This window comes from Gymnodraco acuticeps, unplaced genomic scaffold, assembly GCF_902827175.1.
Source record: "Gymnodraco acuticeps unplaced genomic scaffold, fGymAcu1.1, whole genome shotgun sequence".
NCBI lineage: Eukaryota > Metazoa > Chordata > Actinopteri > Perciformes > Bathydraconidae > Gymnodraco > Gymnodraco acuticeps.
In genome coordinates, this window is record NW_022990014.1 from 2,717,119 (window position 1) to 2,738,469 (window position 21,351).

The window sequence follows — 21,351 nt, forward strand, 5'->3', positions numbered from 1 at the left end:
TTGCATCCTTGTCAATTCAGCGAGTTAATATTTATTTATATTGCACAGATTCTGATTTGTCATTTTATGTTGGTTTTTAAAAGTAGGTTTTCAGGGGCACTGTAAGGCTAGCCAATGTTTAAACAGCAAGTGAGACAGTTGTTGAAAAACAGATGAGGACACAGAAAATAATCGTCCCTATTTTGTGGAGCCTTCTTCAGACATTGTCACCATAAGTCTTCCCGGCGAGGCAGAGAAAACACATTGACACACCATCAAGTGACACAAAAGAGCTCAATCAGACACCTGATGTAAATTGACACCATTAAGTCAAGATTGCCTGTGTCTTGAGTTCATTTGTGAAACTGTCTTTATATTATCCAGTGAGGTGGATTGATAATTATACCAATTTGTATTCAATTAAAGAGCCAATAGAGGTTGTTTTGTGTGTGTGTGTGTGTGTGTGTGTGTGTGTGTGTGTGTGTGTGTGTGTGTGTGTGTGTTTGAACAAGGAAACGTCTGCCCTGGTGGTCCAGCAAAGGAAGAATTCAGCTTTCTTTTTCTCCTTAAGAAAAACTTAATTTATCAGTAAGATTAAAGGGAGTAAACAATTCTAAGAAAATTGCTAAATATTTTGAAATGTAATTTGCAGTGTATATCCTGTTTAGTATGCCAAATTAGTGTCTGATTTGTTCAGTTTTAGTTTTGCATTTATTTATACAAAATCTTACATTTTGTAAAGGTTGTTTTCATTTTCCACAAATTCCACAACATGTTGGAAAAACCTGAAGGTCCAACTTATTTATTTTAAACGTGTACACAGCTGAAACATCAGTTGAAACAGTAAGAACATATGTGCTCCATTAAGAATGACTGTTTAAATTGCTAAAAAAATACACAAAAATGAGCCTTATCCCCACTGGAGTTTTTTTTTATTTCAGTGGTGTCACTTTGGGTGTATTTTTCATCCTGTATTGTGGGATAAATTGAGCCAGGAGTTTGGCTGAGGTGTCTTCCTGTTTGTCAGACGCAGGAAACGGCTGCACACAGACGAGGCATTTAGCTCCCAGGTGCAGACCCACCATTGGAGGGCCTTGCCCAGATGGATATTACTCCTTCCACCATAAAGACACTAGTCTTCCCTGCCCTGAAGCCCCCGGTACTCCTGCCCTGATCCAGCCTCATCAAAAGGAGCCTGGAAGCTGGGAGGCGGATATGCTGGGCTGAACCCCAAATCAAGCTCACTTTTCTTTCCCTTGTAAGCAGAGGATAAAAAAAGTGGGGGAGGTGCGCCTTTCTGGTAGACACCAGCTTCTTTCTTTCTCCTCTTCTCTGACTTCTGTATGTGGCTCCTTGCAGGTGTCCTTTTTCTTCTATTGACACTGAAACCAGATCCCTGAATACAGTCAAAACCATCATGGCTTGTTTTCTTTCATTAGTCAGTTTATTACCCCTCATTGTTAGAGAGGCCCTCAGTCAAGAAACAAGGCACACACACACACACACACACACACACACACACACACACACACACACACACACACACACACACACACACACACACACACACACACACACACACGCACACATTCATCCTGGCTGCCTGCACTCTGTTCCCCTGCAGGTGCGAGGGCCATCCGCCTGCCTCTTTTCATGAGGCCCTCCCTTTCCTGTCCGTCTGCAGCCTTCCATTCAGCTTCAATCACAGCACCAGCCGGACGCCACCGGAGAACTGACAGGGAAGGGAAGCGCCTCCACACACATCTTTCACTTGTTGAACGACAAGAGAAAGAGCGGCTGGGGAGAAAAGAAAGGGTCTTCCTCCTCTGCATCTCCTTCTGCTTTCATCGTAAACAACTTGCTTTCTGTTTGTAACGGTGCTGTCCTTCCCCTCTTCCCCCTGCCTTCCTTTTCTCCCGCTCAGATGGGCTTTACAAGGAAAAGAGGGGGTGGAGGAGTGAAAAGGAGGAAGACGGCAAGGCTCCCTGTGCAACGGAGTGATGCTGAGGTCTTTTTGTGGCTCATGAATGGCACATTTGAGGTTTCCAGCCTTGCTCGGTGCCCCAAGCCAGCTTCACCTGTGGTTGGAGTCAATTGGCCTGTTGTCTGCACGTCTGGAACCGTGCCCAGCTCTCTGCCAGCCAATTTGGTTAGCGTAGCTCCTTAGAACTGAGCAACAATAACCTCCACCTCAAATCCATCAATTAACTACTAGCACACAATGATGTATCCATTCACTGTTTGCCAAAACTGTTCTCTGACACAATTAACACGCATGCTAATACTGATTATACCTGCCCTCTGTCACATAACAAAGTGCCGATTATCTTAATGGCATCCAAGTTGTTAAATGGCTGTAGAGGTGCATTCCATTAAGCCCACACTGTTGTGCCTTTTGTGAGTGCTTTCAATTAACTTCACACAAAGAAAAAGTAAAAGCAATGTTGCTCATGTTGTCAGGTGCTAACAAGAGTCTTCACTGGTGGCTTTTAGGCACAGTGTTGCTTTGAGCCAATGCTAACATCAATGTGCTAATATGCTCACAATGCTAACTCGCTGATCTCTAAGCTAATGTACATCACACTCACCATCCTATGTTGGTGTGTTAGAATGCTAACAATGACTAATTAGCACTAATGACAAAGTACAGCTGTACAGCTATACAAATGAAGCAGTAAAAGTATCTTATCATGCCAATAACTAGTTAGTTATGACAGTCTATTTCACTATAATACTCTTTTTTTCTTTATGCTTCTTAACATACTTTTACTTTAAGTAAAAAACTAGTAAAACTATTTAGAAATGATATGATCGTCACAAATGGAATTCACAAACGACTGAAACAAATTATAATTTTGCTTTGATTTTCCAAATGCTTGGTATCGTAGCATTATGAATGTTTTGTCTTTTGTGTAAGATTTTTTGTATTCTGCTTATTAGTTTGACTTCATTGTACTGTAGCTTCACCGAGATTTACCAAGATTTAATTCTCTTTTACATGGGTGTCCTGGCAAAGATAGCAACAGCGAAAAGAACATTTGAAATATAAAATGCACAGTTTAGCCCATAAGACGTTCCTATCTATTGCTCATGTTCAATTTGAGTTTCATTAAAGCCATCTTAAAAGTGAAAGCTCCATTTGGAATAATACAAAATGACAACACAACTTTCAAAATAAAATGCATACAAAACAATGTAGACTTAACTGTTAACCACATACAGGATGTTAATTGGATATTTTAATTTAGCTTATAGTTTGCTTGTGTGTGGTTTAGAAAAAGAGATCCTGATCTGTGGGATTAAGTAAATGATCCACTGATCCCATTTTCATTTTCTTGCCTTAATTAGTCTTAATTTTCACTGGGATTCTGCTAGTGTTGTAAACCTCTACCGTTGTTTTTCATTTAACTGTCAAATCAAATAAAAGTCAGACATATACATGTGTGTTTCTAAAGAGCACATCATGTGTCTGGGAGGAGTTGAGCTGAGGTGGGGGTATGTGAGGGCAGCATTTAGCTCACTTTTCAACTGTGTGAGCTGTCATTCTCACCACACGCAGCTGTGGAAATGAGATAAAACTGAGCTGCCACTTTAGGAAGCTCTCATTCACTCACTTGCTCAGCCAGAAACCTCTGAAGCCAAAAGTAAAAACTTTTGGTGACTCTTCATTGTGCTGGATGGCAGCTGTTTTCTGCAGCAGAGGGGAGATCAACAGGTGGAGGAAATGAAGGTTTGATTTTTTTCACTGTGTGGATTTTTAAAGAAGAATTTAAGTGTTTTTGCTTTGACCATTTTTTGTTTTTCTCTCAAACTTTATCTTTTGCTGAGGCAGTTTTGAAAGAAGACCAGACTATGAATGTGCTGTCAAACCCAGGGATCAGGGGGCAGGAGCAGTCTCTCCCTCTCTGTGGCCCCCGGTCGGTCCAGGACTTACCCCACTGCCCCCCAGGGTTCAGCTCCCGCCTGAATCCTGCCCCAATGCTCGGCCTCCAGAGCGGACAAAGACCGCCCAAGCCTCAGAGGGAGCTGAGCCAGGAGGAGCAGCAGGACCTCAGGAGGAAGATCAACAGCAGGGAGAGGAAACGCATGCAGGACTTGAACATCGCCATGGATTCTCTGAGGGAGGTCATGGTGCCGTATGCCTCCTCTCCATCCTCTGCCTCCCCCCCTCACTCCCACCAGGCCGGGGCCCCTCCAGGCCGCAGGCTCTCCAAGATCTCCACCCTGGTTCTGGCCAGGAACTACATCCTCCTCCTGGGGTCTTCTCTGCAGGAGATGCGGCGGCTGCTGGGGGAGGTGAGTGTGGGGATGGGGGTGAACACAGGACCGGTCCCCCGGCTGCTGCTCGCTGGAGGGTGGCCCCTCATCTCTGGCCCCAGTCAGCTCCTCCTCACCCAGGAGTCCCTCCTCACGTCAGCAGCCTCGTCCTCTTCCTCCTCGTTGGCATCTGCTGCTAAATGTCCCCTGATGTCCCCAGGTCACATGGAGGCCTCGCTGGCCCCTGTGCACTGGAGCTCTGCGGGGGCCTCCGGAGGGCCCCTGTGCCCCTGTGGAGTCTGCAGACTACCCAGATTTAACCACTCCAATCCGGTCCCAAGATTTCCAAAGTGACACTTCGGGGTTGAAGTTACTAAATGGACTTGATGACTGTTACCAGTGTGCCACGCTTTTTTATATGAATTGTTATTTCTAACATTTAGAAGATGTCTGTAATAATTGACTGCAATAACTCACTTTTTAAACCTGATGGAGCCATTCTGTATTTGGAAGCCAGTGTCTTTTTATGTATAAGTATGTTTATAAGTAAATGTAATAATGCCAGTTTTGTTTGAATTATATATATTTAAATACTTTTTAGGGAAGCAGAGAAACAACTTGCTACTTCTATGCTTATTATTGGAAATGTGAGCTGTCATGACTGAGTGTTTGTTGCGTTTCAAGTGATTTGCCTTTTTTGTTGGAAAGCAGTCACAAAAATAGGGGCCTAGAACTAGAGGGGTCCCATATCAATACATTTTATGAAATAAAAAGTATGACGTATAGCAGCAGTGAAAACACATTGTTGATTTCAGATGAGAGATATTTGTGTTTTTGTCTGTGCTCATCTCTCTGGTTTGAAGTAGGCTTGCTTGTATTTTTAGACAGACCCAGCAGGCTCTTGATCCTATAATATTGTGTATTTAAAAAATACACATATTGTTTTATGTCTGAATATATATGTTAGTTTCCTCATTATGTTCCACAAAATCCATCCATAACACCACATCAGTTTCTCGCTAATGTCGTCTCAACTGCATTAAGTTAAATTAAAGAAAAACGAATGCTACAGTATGCCAAACTATCTTGAGAAGTAATGCACTGGCTAAATTGTATTTTGTGCCATTTCACATTCATTGGTTCTTCACTGCTGACGAGGTGCTGAGCTTTAAAGCCTCCTTTACCCTCCACACCCCAAAATACTGAAACAGTCCTCATCCCTTCCTCTATTCATCACCCCAACAAGCAAAAGATCAAAACCCACCCGTGTAATTACTGCTGCGCAGAAAGGAGGCCTTTTGATTATTAGCCCCCTCTCTTTCCTCCATCCTCAAATTCTTGATGTTTCTCTGTGTTAAGGTGCCGGGATGGGTGATTTGGTGCTACTCATTACACTCACTCCACAATATGTTCAAACGCCCAGAAAATGTGTCTCGCTGAATGGGGTTCACTCCTGCAAACTCGCCACCCCTCTGGAAGAAAGCAGGCAGCCCCTTTCTGAGCGAGCATAAGAGGCGCCGGTAGGAGGGAGGATATTCTCAGCCACAACCTGGCCCTTAGCACGGCCTGCATGAATACAAATAATCATAATCATAATGCTGATAAAATACTCAAAATAATTGCTACCCCGGAATAAGAGGATTATGCAGGGCAGATATGTGAATAGTGGCGAGTGAAAGGCTGGGAATCTATTAGCATCAGGGTGGACAAAAGAGGAGCTGGATGCCATTAAGTGAGATTAACCTAAATAAGGCTTGATTTTCTTACAAGGAAACAGGAGGAAGGAGAAGAGGGTGAGAGTGAAGGAGGAGAGGAGGGGGAGTGAGGGAGAGCCTGATTCATAGATCAAAGTAAGATGGCCAAACTTCACGTCTTTCATTTACATATAGCTGCTTTATCTCTGGAGGGATTAGCTACCTTGCTATTTTCTCCGGGTTGCTCTCCATTCTGCCACCTTTTGCCCACCATCCTTTCCCTCCTGCTCTCAGGATGGTTCAGCCCTTCTTCTCTTCTCTTCTTTTTTTTTTTTTTTGTCCGGCTCCTTAATTTCTCCCCCCTCTCATTCTCTGCCTTTCTCTGGGTTTCTCCAAGAGGCTCTCACTTTCTCGAGTTTGGTGGTTTCATTGTTGCAGCGACGCAGGGGTCTGGTCAGTCTTTGTGTTAGCACTTTAACTCATCTCCATTTCATCACTGTTGTTCAATGGGGCGAGGAGGGCTTGTAAGACAATACACACACACACACACACACACACACACACACACACACACACACACACACACACACACACACACACACACACACACACACACACACACACACACACACACACACACACACACACACACACACTCACACACACACACACACACACACACACACACACACACACACACACACACACACACACACACACACACACACACACACACACACACACACACACACACACACACACCACACACACACACACACACACACACACACACACACACACACACACACACACACACACACACACACACACTACCAGAAAAGAAGGCTAAGCACTGAATTCTTCTCACTCTTAGCACATCCAATACCTTTGTCATTGTTTTTTTTACCATTGGTCATTTTCCCTCTGTTTAACTAGACCTGACCTACAGGGCCTCATAAGAACAATGACAATATAACAATACATTCCATGTAGACATACACAGGCAACACAAGAGTAAAATGGTACAAATGGACATTCATAACACCCAGTTTAGATTCACAAACAGCTCTACAGAGTTTCCAAAATTAGGTAAAGTAACATTCCAAATATATACTATTATATATTGAGTGAATATAAAAGAAACTAAATGAATTCAAAGCACTGACCATAATTGTTTTTTTATGGCCTTTTGACAACTCACCAACTAACTTAAGCTCAAACAACTTTTATTTTTCTTTAGTTAAAGTCAAGTATGTTGGTATTTTCTTTCTGCAACTGAGGCGCAACGGGTAGAACAGCTTCTCTTATAATCTGAAAGCTGGCGGTCCGATCCCAAACTCCTGAAGCAGATAACATCCAATTTCCAGCCATCCATTATATTTAATTTAACAGTGACTGGAGTATAACTCTAACTTAAAGTTTTAATATTGTTACCACAATGAGGAATATCTTCAACTCTGAACAAAGTAGTGTTTAAACCCAAAATACAATATTTCCTAATAATTCCCTTGTGTTAACACAGTGTCACATTATATACCTGAAAGGTTTTCACCAATAATATATGGTCACTGACAAATGATATCATTCTCCTGAAAGAGGCTTTAGATCTAGAGAGGGTGATTCCAATGGATGCACTTTGTTGTCTGATTTAGAGGACATGTTGCAGGGAATTATGTATTATTATATTAACTATTGCAAATTGCTAAAACATTGTCAGTAAATGTTTATCGGGAGATGCAGGATGGCTATTGTATAAGCCCTGTAAAACACTCTGAGGTGTCCTGATATGGAAATCGAATGGACTAGAAAAACACAGCCTGCCTTATGCTTTGGCATTCTCTAGTGCTTGTGTCAGATTTACATGTGCGTACACAGAAGTCAACCATTCAGTAAACAGCGGTGAAGAAGCTTTATTCTACAACACTTGTTGCCAAACTGCCTTCACAAGATGATGCTTTTTAGATCATACATATTTTGCTAGAACCCATGCAGCTTAAATGCACAAGTTGCTTCATATTTGACTTTAAATAACTCTTATTTCTTTCTATATATCCATTTGGATTTCAGTTGTTGTGTATCCAAGCAGTCACTTTATATTCCAACATGTGTCTCTAATGTGGAGCGTACACATTGTGGTGCACTGTCCCCTCTCCTGCAGCCTCTCATCTCAGAGTGTTGTTTGCCTGCGGCCTTTGTCGTACTGTTTCATAGCACTTAACCAGTCAACGTGGGGAGTCCTTGGCTTAGGAAGTCCTGAGCCATAAATTTAATCTCCACAATGAGCAGAGCACAGGGGCTGGTCAGGACCCCCATTTACTTTCTAACCCAGCTTTTATTCATACCCTCCCTAAATAACATCAGACCCTCCTGTTCTGTCCCACCCTGAAATTCCCCGATCCCCTCTGTCACCCCTTCTTTCTCATACCGAGCCGATACAACAGGGTTACTGCTGAGCCCGCCGGCCCGCTCATTAAGCATCGTGTTCTCTCCCACCCATTCCTGCCCTCTGTCCTATTCACACCGCAGTCCTCATTACAACTTTACAGGCCACCATCAACCGCCACCTCATTACCCCAATCCACCGGCTAAAAGACACGCTGAGATGGTGTGTGGTCACATTGTCTTTTCAAAATCTGAAATTATCTGTAAAGCTATGCAAAATATCTGGTTTAGGGGCTGATTTTAAGTTGAATAAGTTTGTTTATTACGTGTTAATACTGCAGGTGGTGGGATAAACAGTAAAACACTGAAAAGACACATACTGAGACACATGGAAAAGCATAGAAATCATGCTTTGGTTTCCTTCTAATGCATCATTTTTGATAGTTTTAGTTAAACATTTTCTAAATGTATAAATAAAATCATGTACCAAACAGAGAAAGTGAATTGTTGTTAGACAAATAACAAGAGGAAACATTATTGGTGGGGAAGGATTTGGACTTTTAGCAAAAAAAGAAATAGTTTTCAATAAATGTTTAATGAATCCTCTTTTCATGGCAGGCCAAAGTGTTTTTGGGGCCCCATGGAAACACCAAATGTCAAAATCATGACATTATTTAGTGACCCCTGTTGCTGAGGTCACATAAGGCCAACCGGCTCTCCCTGAAGTCACTAAAAACCTTGTGTCCATCTTGTTTTTCTCACATGTATTACTGTTACTCAATGATAAACCAGGTTGTCAGTTCAGTTTGGTGTAAAGAGTCTGCACTGCATCGCCATTTCTCTTTACCGATTCAACACATCTTTACCAACAGAAGACAGCATACAGAGTATATCTGAAAACTGATTGAAACTAAAGGATTGATTACCTTTCAGCCACACATCGATATTCTTACACCATATTTAATATCGGAGATCCAAGACAAAGATGGGATGTAAGAAAAGGGCATGATCGTTCCTATCACCTGCCACTTCCAAATCAAATCTTCACCTGGACCATTAAACCAGATTTTCTCTGAGTCGGTGTTGGGGGATTACAGTCTATCTATTTTAAAAGGGGGGCTCCACATGCATTCGGTATAGTTATTTACCTTTACTGTGGACCACTTTGTAATTTCTATGAGAAATGTTAAGAGTTGTGATATGAAAGTACACATGGAGTTTTGGAGGGAACACAAATTGAAGCTGTGCATGTTTTGCCAAAATCAAATTGTACTTTTGATCATCGAAACATGACATCTTACACTTATGATTGGAACCAGGAGAATACGTATAACAAAAATAAGATGATAAACATAAAACTATTAAGTCATGCCGTTACAAAATGAGTGAAAACATGGGAATGGTCCTTTTTGATGTGTGTTAGTGTGTCGCTGTGGTAATGAACCCCCGGCCCTCGATTTGCCCTCTGAACCCTCGGTGGCCTTGGAAGCAGGAATTCCAGTTAACGCATCACAGATGAGTTTTCTTTTCTTCTTGTTTTGTGTTTTTGTTGCTTCTCGCCAAACGTAGGCTGGGTGTGGACGGGACCTGACAGCCAGCAGCCCTCTCGCTCCTCTGTTTTCCTGTCTTCTTTCTTCCCTTCCTTTCTCTCCCTCCTCTGTTTGGGCTCCTCTTTCTTGCCTCCTTTTCTGCTTAATTGAGTTGTTTGGCAGGCGGGCTTGTCAGACAGCACCGTCTATGTGGGGAGTCTGAGGGGCGGGGGGGCCCCCGCCATTGTGCTCCCAGAGACGGGTTACTTTTTCACCGTTACTGCTGCATGAGTGAACATGGCCCAGATTAGAGCGAGGGGCAGCTGGAGGAACATTTACGAAATATCACAAACTTCTATTTTGCATAATATTAAATTATTACAAAAATCTGTAATGGTTTTAGTTTTTCTGCAAAGTTTGTAGCTCATAACAACCTAATTTGTGCAAATATAAGGTGTCTTTTTAACCTGAAAAATAACATTTGTGATTTGTAATCACATATTGAATAATGCCATGGTTAGTACAAAACAATATGCAAAAAAATGACTATTTTATTTGAAAGGCCATTTACTTAAATCCTTCAATTATAATACGTCTGCATTCATCATTGGGATTTGGACCATTATGAGACGAGAGAGTCTTCTCAGTTTGAAGTGCTCTGCAAACCCATAAATATCTTCTCCATACGCCGGTGCAGAGTGGTCTGAAGAAGGCAAACACTGACTGTGTGTGCCTGTCATCAATCATCAGGACAGAGGACGATTTCCATTTCTCTTCTTTTAGGTTGGTGAGTATCTAACTCATGGTATCCCGTCTTGGTGCTAAAATGACCCACTAGGAGATACAAAAAAAAGAAACAAACAAGGTACCTGTTTGTGTTGTGAACCTGTCTTTAAAGAATTATCGACACATAATACATTAAGTAATCCCAACCTGGTGGTTGCAGCTATAACTTCATGTAAAACGTTAAGTTTACTCTGTACAGTTTGTAAGACCTGTTAGATTTCCCTATAAGGATCGTAGCAGAGGTTAAGCATGTTGCAATTTATTTACTTATGGTCTCTACATGAATGCCGATAATTTTCCAAACTGTGTGCAGTAACTTTTCTGTATTTTAAAGTGATTTTCATCAAGACCTTTGGTCATCATCTCTTGAAATAAATGCTTACTGTTAACATGGGGTCACTGAACATTAAATGTAACTGGGACTTATATCTAATACAGTAACATTGTATAACAAGTAACAATCCAGCTTGTATTGTTTAAATGTGTTATTATTCTTTAATCTTCTTGTGTACCGTTTGTATTTTGTAACTGTACGATAAGCACACTCTCCTCTTCCCTCAGGGTCCATGAACCTGTCCATCTGCTCACACACACACCAAAACAGACAGCCAAGGGCAAAGGGGAGAGTCTTTGTTTGTGTGTGTGCGTGTTATAAATATGAGTGTTTTGAAGGGTTGGGTGTGTAGTCAGTTTACATGGTACAAGGTCTGGACCGGAGCCACTAGACTTCAACTCCCTCCCAGAGGCTGCCCCACATCTCCTTACTTTCAAATTACACACACACACACACACACACACACACACACACACACACACACACACACACACACACACACACACACACACACACACACACACACACACACACACACACACACACACACACACACACACACACACACACACACACACACACACACACACACACACACACACACACACACACACACACACACACTGTCCTTGGGTTGAGGTGTCCAGGGTTTCTGCTGGTCAGCAGAAAGAGAACGGCTGTGTGATGGCACAAGTGTGTTTTTAAGGGGGTAGTAGCTGTCAGAGAAGCCCTGTGTGTGTGTGTGTGTGTGTGTGTGTGTGTGTGTGTGTGTGTGTGTGTGTGTGTGTGTGTGTGTGTGTGTGTGTGTGTGTGTGTGTGTGTGTGTATGCAGGGGTTACTGGGGGCCACAGATCGCTCCTCCTCTCCTCCAGCCTGCTGGAATGCCAAAACCAGCCGGCAGGGTCAACACAGGAGTCAAAACACTTCAGAGGAACGAGAAGAGGCTAAGCGGTGTTTTGCATTTTTATCGCACAGGTACATGATTTTGACCCATTGAACAATAAACTGGAATGACTTTACCTTCAAGCTTGAAAAAAGCTCCAGCGTAAGTTAAAAGGTGGAGAACGTGTGTTGGCAGTGCTGCCTTAGAGGTCAGGAATGAGGGAAAATATGGATGCACTTGAACACAGTGTGTTTGTCCTATAACTGGAGTTTAGCAGCATTTACTCACTGATTTTCAACAATCACATGTAATTAAAGGCACGGCTCTCTTATTTCTTTCTATCTTTCATTGTCAGTTCGTTTGATGCTAGGTGTAAACATGAGGTAATGATAAAGCTTGAAACAGCCATCCACCGGCTTTAACCTTCTCTTTCGGCCTCAGTCACAACAGCATTCAGAAAATTGTTTAACAAATGCAATTCATTTCAGTTGAATCATCTCAATTGCTGGATTCCTGCAAGGCTGCACAAATAGTGTGTTGAGCATTCACATAGGGTTAATTTTGACACAATAATTTCCACCTTGACTGACCATACCATGTAGGACAAAAAGATGCAGAGTCGGAAATGAGGATGATGTGAAAAGTTATCACCTAGTTCTAGCACTACGTTTTTTCAAAAAGATGTCTTTGTTTGTGACCAGGATTACAAAACTTTTTGCAGAGTTATAAGAAAGCATGTGTGTCATTGCACAAAAATAAATAGTAGGGGGGGGGATTTAACAGAAGAATTTACATCCCTTTTAAAGATTTGTTGGATTACGACTGTTTACATTAGCATTATATTTTGGACCATAATTCTGAATGTGAGCAAAAAACAACTTATTGCAAAGGCAGCAACTAATGTGTACCAAAGGATTGCAGTGTGTGTGTGTGTGTGTGTGTGTGTGTGTGTGTGTGTGTGTGTGTGTGTGTGTGTGTGTGTGTGTGTGTGTGTGTGTGTGTGTGTGTGTGTGAGTGTGTGAGTTTGCGTATAAATGTGTGAGTCCTGAGTCCTCTGCTGGGAAGGGCATGGTCCATTCCTCCTGTGTGCAGGTGTCATGGCTGGACCTCTTCATTTGCATACATTTGCATGCTGTCAAACGGAGCTGCTGCTGACAGCTTCCAGAGCCGACTGTCTTCCTGGACCCCGGCCCAATCCTGTCGGCATGGTAACACAGCACGGTTAAGCGTAGCGCTGAGGGCTTGCGGCCAGGCCGGTCAGCCTCGATGAGAGCTTCAGGGAGACGTCCATCAGTGGACAGACATAACTCACACCAACGACCTCCAAGTGTCACTAAGTGAGGGCATGAAAAAAAAGGGAACACGTATGTTGGTATACAGCGATGCAGGCCCTTTTTACCAAATAAAACCACTAAAAGCTAGTAAATAAAAGTATATTTTGCCTCTCCCTGTTTGTGTTTCCACCAAGAACCATGGAGATTGCCACTGAAGCATTGCAAAGCAAACGTTTGTTGTTGTTCCCATTCAATTTAAGTTGTCTCACGCTTCAAGTCACTGCAGACTTTTTTCAATTTCGCACAAATACCGTGATCTTTATCATCAAATATAGTAGTGATTGCGTTATACTAGGCCACAGAAAATAGAGCACAACAGTATTTATCTAACTTTTTGTTGTTGTTATAAATGATAAGCAACAATAAGCTTGTTCTATGCTTCATGGGTTAGGGGTTAGTGTTTGCTTTTATTTTTCTCATGTTACCCTGGTCAATTTAGGGTTAGGGTTACCATTAGGGTTTTCCTTAAACCATCCGCTGAAAGAAAAGAGCTGCAAAATGTATTATTTTCTTTCATCAGAGCTGTATTTCCTATGTCTACCCACTCTCTCCCTCCAACCTTAAAAACAAACTGAAGGTGAGTCCACTATACAATCTCCCTTTCTAAAATAAACTGCCCTTTACCCCCCTCCTCCCTCTTCCTTCTGTCTCCATCCATTCTGCTTTTGGCAGTCGTGCCGGGACCTTTCAGAATGACTTGTTTGGCCCCAGATTTCTGGACATTAGGCGCCAAGAGACACAGAAGCAAAAGAGTCAAAACGGGCTTTCTCCTCAGTTCTTCTTCTCATCCCGGCCTCCTCCGCGGGTGTTTGTCATCCCCTGCTGAGCCAAACAGACGTGTGTTTACTAGTTTACTGTAGCTGGCCGGGGAGGCTTGTCGGTGTGCAGGCCAGCGCTTTGTCTCTCACACTGTGAAACACAACAGCAGTTAGACTTCTCCCTGACAGCATGCTAATCGTCTGATTTAACTCTCCCATGTTTAATCATGAGGAGAGTCGAAGGGAGAGAGATAGAGGCAAAGAGAGGGTGAGATTATGATAATAAGTTTGGATCCCATCTGTACACATTTAGAATGAGGTGTCACTTCCAAAATGTCTGTTTCTTTTCTGTGCAAACAAACATACAGGAGACTAAAATGTGTAGCTTTCACCTTTTTTCTCCGAACCTTGAATGACATGTCTGTTAAGCTGCCTTCACATGATATGCGATTCGCTTCTCGCTCACCGCCATGTTGGGCGCAGAGCCTTGTGGTGAAAACAGCCAGTTAAATTATACAGTATTTTTTATTGTTAGCTTCCCTGCTAGCTTGTGCAGCTTATCACAGCTGAGGCAACAAGAGGGGATGGACTGTTGGAGGAGATTAGAGAGCAAAGAAGATGCTACTTACAGATGTTGAGGGTCTTATACTATATAGCATGATAATGTCTTGTTAGTGTTCAACAGTTTATTAAGGTCTTATTAAATACTACTTAAATACTCAAGTAAAGTAAAAGTGCCTCAAATTGATCTTATGTGCAGTACTTGATTGAAAACTGATACTTATATTAACTTTCGGTTTATGATCTCCCTCAGCACAAACACAATTCCAAAAGTGGAAGTCAGCGTATGTCTTGCCTCTACTAAAAGGTGGGGAGGCCACTTTATTAAATAGTTATAGGCCAATCTCTAAATTGTCAGTTCTGGCTAAGGTTCTTGAATGCCTAGTGAGTGAACAGGTAAAGGTGTTTTTATGTACAAATGACATCCTGTCTAAACATCAGTCAGGCTTCAGAAAGCAACACAGCACCATCACTGCCACAATGAAAGTGGTGAATGATGTGGCGAGTATTTTAGATAATAAGCAGAGTTGTGCAGCTCTATTTATTGACCTGTCCAAAGCGTTTTATACCGTCGATCATCGCATCTTAAAGCAGAAGCTACTCAGTATTGGCATATCCAGCCATGCAGTGGGGTGGTTTGTGAACTACTCTCTGAAAGGTCCCAATGTGTTCACTTTTGATGGGCTGTCTTCTGAGTGGTTAAACATTACTAATGGTGTTCCTCAAGGTTCTGTTTTAGGTCCACTTTTATTCTCCATCTACATCAATAGTTTAGGTGAAAATGTCGATGGAGCAACCTTACATTTTTATGCGGACGATACCGTTATGTACTGTGCAGGTCCCTCCATTAAGGAGGCTGTTGTTGAATTGCAAGCTGTTTTTAACATTATTCAGATTCAGCTCTCTGAACTAAAGCTTCTTTTAAATGTTGATAAAACCAAGGTAATGCTCTTTTCAAAAGCTAAAAAGACACCAGAGCCTGTTGTAGATATTGTAACAATGCAAGGAATAAAACTTGAAGTGGTTACCTGTTACAAATACCTTGGTATCTGGCTTGATGATCGTCTCACTTTTAAACGTCATGTCAATAACCTGCTTAAAAAACTGAGGGTTAGGCTAGGTTTCTTTTACAGAAACAAGTCCTGTGACCTTTTTACCTGTGCTGGACTATGGTGATTTGATTTATATGAATGCACCTGCCAATTGCCTGGTCAAGTTAGATGCTGCGTATCACAGTGCACTGAGATTTGTGACAAACTGTAAAGCATTAACCCATCACTGTATCCTGTATGCAAGGGCTGGTTTTCCTTCGCTAACTGTACGGAGGCTCAGTCACTGGTACATTTTTATATACAAAGCCATGTTAGGGAAACTTCCATCCTACATCTGCTCCCTGATCTCACGGCGAATTGTAAGTGGCTACTGCCTGAGATCGCATGCTGTAGTTTTATTAAATGTGCCAACTGCTAGGACTGTTTTAGGAAAGATATCATTTTGATGTGCAGCTCCTCTGTCTTGGAACACTCTGCAATTGAAATGGAAACTGAGCAATCTGGTGCCACTAAATGTTTTTAAAGCTCGGTTGGATGCTACTCAATCGGAAGCTGTTGGTACCTGTTCATGTGGATAGTTATTGTAAATTGTAATCCCTGTAATTTTTCTGTAAGATGTCCTTTTGTTGTTCTGTTTATGTTTTTATGTTTCATGTGGAACCTACTTGAGCAGGTCTCCCTTGAAAAAGAGATCAACGATCTCAATGGGATACACCTGGATAAATAAAGGTTTGAAATGAAATGAAAATGATTAATAGAAATGTATGTCTAAGGAACCAATCCTATATTGGTTCCTCAATTAAGAATAGGGAGATCAATGATTTGTCGGGATGCCACATCTTTTATTGGTTGACATGATTGTTCAGGAGGCCGCGGCGGCATCAGTGTGGGAGTGAGAGTGAGTTTTGGTGCTCAGAACATGTGAGATTTACAGACACTACAGTGTGACGGCCGCCACAACAATCCGCTCTCTCTGTGTGACGCAGACAATGGTAGGACTGTTCAACCACAGACGTACAAGTGTCCCAGCCATCTGTCTGCATGCCCCCACAGTACAAACATTGTGCTACCACACACACACACACACACACACACACACACACACACACACACACCACACACACACACACACACACAACACACACACACACACACACACACACACACACCACACACTCACACACACACACCACACACACACACACACACACACACACACACACTGCTGACACCCCCCAAAACACACAGCCAGCCAAAGTCATACATGTGCTAAATCACACAGTCCAGAAATGTCTGTCCAACCAACTAATTTACATATTAAAAACTTTGTTAGAGAGGTTCATTATTGTGCTATTATTTGTTTGTGTTAACTTTAATTTGACAATCGCTTTTATACAAGTGCAATTTGAAAATCTTTGTGTTTTGAACAGTTATTGGACAAAACACATAATTTTAAGACGTATCTGGGTCTCCCTTTCACTATTTCCTGATATTTGATTCACAAAGAAAACCTTGAAGAACAAAAATGACCTGTTATAGAACTGTGAGGGACAGGCGAGCCAAACGGACGAAGAGGATTAATGGTTGCAACAATGTCATGACGAAGTTTGACTAAAAGCAGTGTCAGGGGGCATCCCTGTGTTCTCCTACTGACACACACACACACACACACACACACACACACACACACACACACACACACACACACACACACACACACACACACACACACACACAGACACAGACGCTTTAAATCCAAAGAGACTATATATGGAGTAGAGACAAAGAGTGTGTGTGTATGTGTGTGTGTGTTTGTCTGCACGCGTGATTACCAGCAGAATAAGATCGGGTCACCATACAGTCTTGGTGACAGTTGAGTATTGAAAGGCGGTTGCAGAAGAGAGATGCCTCTGTGTGTTTGTGTGTGTGTGTTTGTGTGTGTGTGTGTGTGAGAGAGAGGGAGATAAAGAAAGAGAAAAATACAGAGAAACAGAGAAAGAATAAAGAAAGAAAGTCTGTAGCCTTCAGACACATCCTTCTTCTCTGTCTGAGGCAACACACCGTGTGCATGTGTGTGTGTGTGTGTGTGTGTGTGTGTGTGTGCTTAAACGTTTTATTCTCCCTACTTTCTTATTTAGGCTTCTTGGACTTTATTGATGGTAAAGCCGAATGTAGTCTGTCTCTGATATAGTGAAGCGGTGAGAGAGAGGACATCATGCCAAATAATGTCAACATAGCAAACGGGACCAACCAATGGTGATTGTGTTTAGTTATCTTGAATTTTCTCCTACACTTTTCTGTCGGAGGTGGAGGGTGAAGACAACACTACGAACGTCAGTACATAAATCCAGCTTTACTTCAATTAAAAGTTTGGGGTTTCCATTTGACTCATATTATATAAAAGTTGGCACCTGATTAATTCCTGGCTTGCCTAAGAGAGTGCTGCTCTGGAGGATTGTGTTCGGTGATTTGAATATTAAACTCTATTAATCACATATTAAACATAGACTGCGGGAAGGGACTAAATCCTTTGCAATCTTTGATTTAACATGGTTTGTATTGATTTCAATGAAAATGTGCAAATGACTGAATGTATGTGTCAAATGCATGACACTTAAGCTGTCGTACATATGAGAAAAACATCCACATCTTACACCATGCCTTTTAAGTTTTCTGTAGACGTCCAATGAATGTATGTATTCAAATTAGACTTACCTCAATTGGACACACAGAAACTCTCTTCATGTGTGTTTTGACTAGACAACACAGGCTAGTTTTGTTTGTGTGCACGTGTGTGTTTTGTCCTTATTCAGTGTGTCACACAAAGCCAAAGACAACACAGGCTGGGAGACGAAACACACACCTGCATTCAAACTCACAGAAGACACACTCATGTGACGGTCTGAATAGTGTCACTTCTTCTTTCTTTCTTTCTGTCTTTTCTCTTTATTCTTTTCTATAGTTTTTTCTTTCTTTCTTTGACCACGAGCGACAGGCTGCGCACTATAATCTGTGTACCATCAGCATACTGTATACAGAGACGTCCCTGTTTTCAGTATGAGAGACAGTTGGCGGTAGCAGTGTAAATCACAGTGAGTGCTGTCACAGTGAAGGAAGCAGAGACACATTCACTGTCTAACAGATGGCTCATACATGCTGCTCAGCCTGAAAACCTTCTATTCTCAGACGTTTCAAGGAGCAGCAACTGTTTCAATGCTTGTTTGTTTCACACAGAAATGACAGAAAACACATTTTGTGCTGGAAAACATTTTATTTGCAGCTACGAGTCCATAAAAGAAAGAAGGATCTACACAGCAACAGCTTTAATGCTAAACATCACTCTATTTCCTGCCAGCGCTTCCAAAAGATTGGAAAATACCCTTTGTACACAAAAATATGGACAAAGTCGTAGGGGGATGCAGACCAACACATCATCTTAAAGCAGGTTGCTATCCATTGCCTTCAAAAACTATCATTGTGAACATTTTCGGATCCGGCTTGTGTTTTTTTAGGTTTGTTATGGTTATGGTGGTTAAGGCAAATTAGACTTGTGTTTTATTTAGACACAAATTGTGGTCGTGGTTAGAAGTAAACAACTGTCAGTGAGATTCTGCACAGATCTTTTACACCTACAGTAACAACACTTACCTCCATGCATCTTGCATAAAACAGTTACATTAGTTGTTGGACCAAACAGACAACTTTCTTGTTGTCTCGTGTTGTCTCTCAAGATGAAAGCCCAATGCTTTAATTCTAATCATTTACTAAAATGTAAGGAGGCAGGTGCCAATCCTCACACAAGCATGCCATTATTGTATAGCTCTGCTGTCATGTAGGCCTATGTATGAAGTCGTAAGGGAGAAGTTACCTGTTAAAGTTACCATTAGTTTACAGTGCTTTATCTCTCTCTGTCTCTCTCCATCTCTCTCTCTGCTGTTTCTGAGGAATAAAAACATCTCCTAACATTTGCCTTTCTATACCTTTAGAGAGAGAGCAACTACTGACTAAAGTTCACAGAGCGCTGTGAAGAGTGGCGCTGTGCTCTGCGTGAGCCCACTCAACGTGATGCTGCTCAAGGAGAACAGCTACACATCTATTCAGACACTGATATGAATCATGTCTTGTGTGTAAACTGGAATAAATGGTCAATACTCTTGATGAAAGTGTCATAGACTGGGGATACTGGTGAAACATTACGAAACCATGCCCACATTGTACCATTTCCTCGGACAGAATGTCTATTTGTCCAATATTTTTGTAATTAACCAAATAAATACAAAACGAATGAAATAATGACACTTACTGTAGTACATGGTTAACATTATAAGTGCTAAACATCAGCATATCAACAATGCCATTGTATGTTAGCATGCTGACGCTAGCATTTTGCTAGCATGTATTTTTTTAATTCAAGTTAGCTCAGTGGTTGAATGATAAAAAATGGCAAGATGTTAAAAAATTGTTTAACAAATCATGGATCCCTGTCAAAATGTATCACTCTTCAATTGAGTCATGGCTTAAATATGCTTACATTGTTTTAATATGTTCTGCTAATAAAGCCACAACAATAATCAAATGGTCAAATGTCGCCTGCTTTGCAGAAACCTGGACCTTGATTTCTCAGTCAGTAGTTTTCCTGTGATCAGCTCAACTTTACCTGACAGATCAGCACTTGTTCTGTAAAAGACATTATAAAACTATAGAGACCCATGTCTAGATATTGGTTCCCAATTATCCCGAACGACAGTCATTTCTACAGAGACTATTGCCAACATCTGAAATAACAGACAGTGTATTTAGCAATTAGCCGCAGTGTGGCCCGATGGGAGTGGGAGTTTCCTGGCAGAGAGAGAAAACATCAGGGTCGGACCTGGATACGGAGCAGGGTAGAGACGACTAATTTCCCTCAGGAGGACTGAGATGCACACACAGGCACAAACGCATGAATACAAAATGTACACGCACATACAGACATATGCACACAGACTTGCATTCAGCCAAAAACACACACACTACACCTCTTTCAGTCTTTGATTAAATCTCTGGGGAGTTCAGGATTGTAGCCAGTATAGCTACAGTGTGAGTGTTGACCAGTGTGTTCTCACTGTGTTGTATATCCCTTGTCTAATGAGGAGGTGCCAGTCCCACCAGTTAATTTACCAGAAGACAATCACACCCTGGCTCACACTGACATTTATAGGCAATTAGGACCAGCCTGAGAAAAGTGTTTGTGTATGTATGTATGTAGGTTGTGTGTGTGTGTGTGTGTGTGTGTGTGTGTGTGTGTGTGTGTGTGTGTGTGTGTGAGTGTGTGTGTGTGTGGTGTGTGAGTGTGTGTGTGTGTGTGTGTGTGTGTGTGTGAGAGTGTGTGTGAGGGTGTAATGCAGCAGTTAGGTCAACATTTTTATCAGTTTTAACTGTAGATGATTTTGTTTGCATGCAGATATAATGGGGAGCCATTAATTGAATTGCATCTTGACTTTTAGACATTACATTCATTTGATTATTTTGGTATATTACAAGGCCTGTAATAATCACATGTGATTCGTATTATACTATAGGAACTACATTGTGCAAAACTTCAAATCTTAGTATTTAGAACAAGACATGAGTTATAAGTGTAAAATGATGGACGGATCAATGTATAATCAATGTAGCTATGACTGTTGTTGAGATATAGTATAGGCTAGTCGCTAGTGGATCATATGGGATTTTACTTTTCCACCCCAATATTAGTAGTTTCCGTAATCAGTAATCATTATACATACAATTATACATAACATTTCTGACACCTTAACCCCT

The 21,351-nt window shown here is 41.7% G+C and overlaps 1 protein-coding gene across 1 annotated transcript; it reads left to right on the forward strand.

The window, feature by feature from the left end:
- Nucleotides 1-1,856: 1,856 nt before the first annotated feature.
- On the forward strand, nt 1,857-5,305 carry olig1 (oligodendrocyte transcription factor 1). The gene is made up of 2 exons (XM_034213442.1): nt 1,857-3,709; nt 3,812-5,305. The coding sequence occupies exon 2, from the start codon at nt 3,832-3,834 to the stop codon at nt 4,588-4,590; it is 759 nt and encodes a 252-aa protein (XP_034069333.1). The 5' UTR covers nt 1,857-3,709; nt 3,812-3,831; the 3' UTR covers nt 4,591-5,305.
- Nucleotides 5,306-21,351: the final 16,046 nt, after the last annotated feature.